Below are 6,000 nucleotides of genomic sequence, written 5' to 3'. Positions count from 1 at the left end.
AATAATAAATAAATAAATAAATAAAGGCCCATGTGCTGAGGTTCATCTGATATGCTGAATTTGCCAAATATCCCAATAAGTTGGTTTGGCTGTTATTGTTTACTATTTAAAAGTGTTCAGCAACCCACATTGGATGAATCGGCAAGAACTAAGAGGCATGTAGTGATCCACAGCTCCAGGGTTCTGGGGTCTTCAGACTTTCCTGGCATTTGAGCCCCTCCCTCTGGGTCCATAACCAAGGCTGAGCTGTGTGCTCCTTTCCCCCATGGCTGGGACATTCTCTATGGTCAATCTCCCCCCAGGAGCATAATGGAGCTGGGACAGAGACAAACTAAACCCTTCTCTGATTGTATTAGGATGAGAAATGAAATGTTACCAAAATCTCAAAAATCAAACTATTCCATCTGATTAGAAAATTAAAAAGAAATTAAATCATTTTAAAAAGTATGTTTTTTGGAAAATAAGTACATTTGTAAAATAGATTAGTGGTTATTCAATAAAATTGCCAAATCCTTAAGATGTCAGGCTAGCCTCCATAGCACAGTGGTTAAGTGCTATGCATTGGGAGTTGGGTCCCAAATGACTGACTGCAGTTTGAATCCTGGAAAGTACAGCAGGCATGTGTGCATGCATGTCCAAAATGCTGATAGGAAGGAGAAATGGGAGACAAGGATTATGGTGAGACCACAGCATACTGAGGAGGATTTTCTTACTCTCTTTCTCTTCCTTGACCACGCATGCTCTCAGGCAATTAAAAAAAAAAATCCTTAAAATGTAAACTATTTGGCAAATCAGGAAAAAACTAAAAACATAGAAAATAGAAATCAGCATTTTAAAATTCCACATGAAATGCTGATATGTTGGCTATATGTATAGGAAGAATTGAAGAAAACTAATCCTTGATAGTTAACTTCCGACAAGTTCAATACTATTTAAAATAATGTTGGGATCAGCAGATGGCATAATGGTTATGTCACTGGACTCCCATGAACTGCAGTTTGAATCCCAGACCAGTGGCTTAAAACTCATGCCCAGCACATGTGCTTGTGTGCCCAAAATGCCAAGAAGAGAAGGGAGGAAAAGGGATTGTGGCATGGCCATCCCTCCTGGGGAGTGATTTCTCACTTTCTGTCTGTCTCTTGCTGGTGAGTACACATATCCTATAGCAAAAATCTCTCAAAAAATAATAATAATGAAAAGAATAATATACACAAAGAATATATTAAAAATAACATTCCAGATGAATATATTTAGAAGAGAAGCAAGGTATATTCATTGAATATGTACAAGAAGATTATCTGGAAAACAATTTTAGACAACTGTTCGATTTGGAAATTTTGGAGCCATGGTCAAGCCAGGGCGAATTGATCCTTTAGCTAGCTGACCTGGGCACAGTGGACTTGTCCCTGCCACAACTAGCCTCTGTCAAGGATGCAGCTAGTGTGGACTACGCCCCCGAAGCAGGGCCCAGAGAAGAATAAGGGTTATTGGCTTGAGTGATGTTAGATCACAGGGGGTCTAAGACAAGTTGGTAGGGCAGCAGAAGCATGACACAGGCACCTCCTTTCTCTGGAATTCCTGGGCTCCAGAGACATCCATTCGGTAAGTGCCCTAAGGCGTTATGGGACATAGCAAAGGACACTATCAGGAAGACCGCCTGTGGCCCACCCTGGCGGACTTAACCGAAGGCTATAGGTGAATTCCAGTCTATGGGGGAGCCAAACACCTACTCCGTCTGCTTTCTGGACTTAACCGAAGGCTGTAGGTGAATTCCAGTCTATAGGGGAGCCAAATACCTACTCCGTCCACTTTCTGACCTGCGTGAATGAAGGTTGGGCAGCCAGGCTGGTCTTGGCCTCCATTGACAAAGTAGTCCACGTGTCCAACAGGAATCCGAATACCTAAATCTGAGAGGAGGCAAACCCCATTAACTTCTTACTTCAGGGACATATTTTCTGGGGTCCTAAAGCAGGGCTCACGGGTAGGAGAGATGGAAGCCTGACCTCAGAGCCCACTTACTCTATGCCCGCCTTACTCCTAAGTGCCGTGAGACTGTAGAACTAGTCTTCGGTGTCCTAAAGGAATTTTTCTGTGCTGAAAGAAACTGAAGAACCAATTTAGAAGATAGATACACCTAATAAAATCAAGAAAAATATGCTTTAACACAAGTTTTGATATACCAGTAGGTGTTACAAACTTCGTGAATTTTCTCAACTAACAGCTTCTGTTTTCCTTCAAGCAAGATTTCAGATAAATATGGGGCTGGCAGGTGGTGTAGTCATTAAGGGCTCTGGACTCCCACATGGCTGACAATGGTTCAAGTCCCGAACCTGGCAGCTTTCTCACTTTCCCTCTCTCTCTCTCTTTCTCTCTTTCACTCTCTTGCTCTCACTTTCATTCTGTCCCTCTCTGGTCAAATTAAAATAAATAAATAAATAAATAAAGTTTAAAAAAAAAAAAAGAGTTCAGATAAATATGTTTTGGGCCACATTTCCAGGCTCTCACAAAACATATTTTTATGCTCTCCTGACTGAATGAAAATATGATGTGACTACAAAGAACTGAGTTTGAGAGAGAGACCATAGCCATCATGTCATTGAGATCATCTCAAGCCTTCCAGCAAGTCACCTCTGACCCCTCAGACTGGGTTGGGCCTAATTGCCAAAGATTCTGATTTTCTCCTTCAGGGTATCATCTATTGCTATTGCAAGAAGTTACCTTCATTATTTGTTTCATGTCACCTACCCAGAGACTAAGCATGACCTAAGGGCTAAACGGTGGCCTAGAAGCCATCTTAAACCCCTGCCTTTCCCTCATGCCCTACGCTCAGTCCATCAGATGTAGTCAACTCTACCTCCAAGATCTATTTTGAATATTTCCATTTCTTTCCATCTCTACTGCCATCACCTTTGCCCATGCCACTGTCATCTCTCACCTGGACCACTAATGGAGATGCCCTGTTGGGCCTCTAAGCTTCCCTAGTGCCCTCCCACAGTCCATTCTCTGCATAGGAGCCACAGTCATTTCAAACAAACAAACAGAAAGAAAGTCCTCACCCTGTTGTCATTGATCTTAGAATAAAATATGAACTCCTTTGCCGTGGGCCAGCCTGGACTGGCTCTCCCTCCTCCAACCTCTCTCAGTACCTCCTCCTCCTTTCACTGTAGATTGGTTTCTTCTGACCCTATTGAGATTTCATCTTTCAAGAACACACAGACCCTCAACCCTGTCCAGGCCTTTATGTTGACTATCCTCTCCACCTAGTATGTCCTCCCAAATCTTTCCTCGGATGATTCACTCTCACCCACAGAGTCTCACCTTCCGGGACAAGCTTTCTCCAAACCCTGTTTGAAGTAGGACCATCTGTCTGTCACCCTCTTCCTCAAATCCTTCTTTATCATAATCGCAATGGGGGATGGTCGTGTGTGCTCCCTGGATGTGAGCTCCACTACTGCAGGGCCTTTGCCTGTTGTTCTTGCTACGTCCTCAGCCTGATGCAGGACGTGCACACAGAAGTGCCTAATGAGTAGTGACTGAATGAGGAATAATAACGTGTCAGCTAGAAGCTCCACACAGGTGAGAACCTCATCGATGCCTTGTTCATTGCTGAGTTCTCAGTGCCTGCCACATAACCCAATAAATACTGATTGAATAAATGGAAATTTTTTTTAGTCACATGAGGAAGGAGTTTCAACTCTGAAGGGACTTGAGAAGCCTAACAGAGGGCCTTCACTCTGTTCATTAACAAGGTTAATTAACATGGCTAAGCAGAGGCCTAGGGGCTTTGGTTTCCTATCTGTGCAATAAACATAAGAAAAGAGAATTGGACAGTACAATGCACAGGTTTCTGCCAGAATCATGAGTCTGAGTCTTGGAAAGAAGGCTTCCGACCAAAAGCAATGAGACACGGGCATCTGTCTTGAACTGCAAGCTCTCCTGGTCAGGGACAGAGGCTGTTTCTCCTTGCCCCACCACACTGAGCACAATGCCTGGCACAGGCTCTGCGAGCATTTGATAGTGAGTAAAAATGAGGAGGATGCCACCCCTTTCTCAGTTGATCAGAGAGTTTAATGTGGTCATAATGGGCTCAGCATTTGGGAGGGTGTCTGTCTTGTGCCCGTCACTTTTGGAAAGGGGATTACTATTCTCCATGGACTGAAGGCCTGGGTTTCTCTGGGAAGAAGGGAAGTCCTGACGGGGCTGTGTGTCTGGGGAGTGGAATGCCCCAACCTCCTGGGACCAGGTATACTCATTTTGTAAAAGCAGCATGACTGTCCCATAATTCAGCCAGGCATCAATGCCCTTCCAGTAACACAAGGGTAGGTACTGAATCAGAGAGAGACTCTCATCTCAACCAAATATTTTTGGACGATGAGTGAGAATCCTCTCGCCTACTGGTAGCTAAAAAAAAAAAAAAAAAAAAAAAAAACCCACTCATCTCAGTGGTGGCAGAATGACAGAGCTGGAGGAGACTTTCAAAAACAACAGAAGCTCAGAGAGGGCCACACGACTTGATGCCAGCCTCTCAGCCCCGTCTTGTGCTCATTCCCTTGCCCAGTCGGGAAGGTCACACTCGCTCACTGTCAGTGTCTGTGTGGATGGCTTCCACAAACAGGGCGTCTCCGGGATCCAAGCGTTCCTCTAGGCTGGCTCTGGTATACTCTGGTCCAGCAGGGTCCAGGCCTGAAAGGACAGACTGACATCAGGGCCCCTTTCCTCTCAGCTGCAGGAACCCTCAGGGACCCATCACCCACATACACCCTGGCAACCCTTCCAGTTCAGGTCACAGAGACTTCCAACAAGGGCCCAAGGTAGGGGAAGCTGACTCAGGACCACCTTACCCGAGACGCCCCACCCCTGTTGTCTCTCTTGAGGTATTTTTCTCTGACTCAGAAATGAGCTTAAAATCACCATTGGGTAATATTATAATATTTTTCTTCATGTAGTATTAACCACAATAAGAACTTGTTGAGCAGTTACTGCATGCCAGAACAATGCAGTGAAATCGTGTCACTATTCCCACGTCTTAGTTCGGATCTCACCCCTCCTCCCCAGAAAAATAAATCCTGTAAAAAGGATTTAAGGTACAAGTTTATTTGGGAGAAGATTGCATGGCAAGGGAGGGGGAAGCAAATCAGGGAAAGAAAGAGGTCAGCAAGTGATATGGAGGTTAAGGCACTAGAGCCCACATGGCTAGCTTTGCAGTTCGAGTCCTGGATCTGGTGGCTTGAAAAATCACTCTGAGTGGAGACCAGCAGTTGGCATAATGGCTATGTTGCTGAATTCCCATGTAGTCGACCGCAGTTTGAGTCCCAGACCTGGTGGCTTAAACTCACGCTGGGCGTGTGTGCCCAAGATCCCGAGAGGAGACTGGAGGAGAAGGGATTGCAGCATGGCCATCTTCCCTGGGGGGGTGATTTCTTGCTTTCTGTCTCTCTATCTCTCTCTGTCCTTCTGGCAAGCACACGCGCCCTATAGCACAAACCTCTCCCCTGCCCCCCCTTCAAAAAAAAAGAAAAATCACTTTGGGTGTGTGTACATGCATGCCCAAAGTCTCAAGAGAATGGAAAAGGGATTTTAACGTAGCCATCCCCCTGAAGAGTGATTTCTCACTTTCCCTCTGTCTCCATCTCCGTCTCTCTCCAGCAAACACACACGCACAATAGCAAAAACTAAAAATATAAAAATAAAAATAAAAAAACAGAAAAGAAAAGAAAGTATTAATGAGTGGGCTATCACTATGGGCAACAGGGACTCTTCCCACTGGGACCCACTGAGAAATTCTGTAAAACATGACTCAGAATTGTCCCAGCAACAGGCCAGGAAGCACAATATTTACCACACAACACTGAGTCCTTCCTGACTGAGGGGGATCTCCTGAAACATACATGTGCAGGTATTTAACAAAACTGAGTAAATGTGATTTTCTCAGTAGGCCAAGGAGATATGGATTCTGTGACCATTTTACAGGTGTAGGAGCTGAGGCTTTGGAAAAATACA

The 6,000-nt window shown here is 44.8% G+C and overlaps 1 protein-coding gene across 2 annotated transcripts in view; it reads right to left on the bottom strand.

Annotated features, from left to right (window-relative positions):
- Positions 1–6,000, bottom strand: part of PLA1A (phospholipase A1 member A) — a 38,133-nt gene that overhangs the window by 12,134 nt on the left and 19,999 nt on the right. For both annotated transcript variants that reach the window (XM_006167638.3, XM_006167637.3), the window contains exons 5-6: positions 4,582–4,683; positions 1,818–1,907 (exon numbers count right to left, since the gene is read on the bottom strand). In XM_006167638.3, coding sequence (XP_006167700.1) covers positions 1,818–1,907; positions 4,582–4,683 — 192 coding nt within the window. The remainder of the gene's footprint in view (positions 1–1,817; positions 1,908–4,581; positions 4,684–6,000) is intronic.

This window comes from Tupaia chinensis, unplaced genomic scaffold, assembly GCF_000334495.1.
Source record: "Tupaia chinensis unplaced genomic scaffold, TupChi_1.0 Scaffold144909_1, whole genome shotgun sequence".
NCBI lineage: Eukaryota > Metazoa > Chordata > Mammalia > Scandentia > Tupaiidae > Tupaia > Tupaia belangeri.
This window is presented reverse-complemented; position numbering and strand designations above follow the sequence as displayed.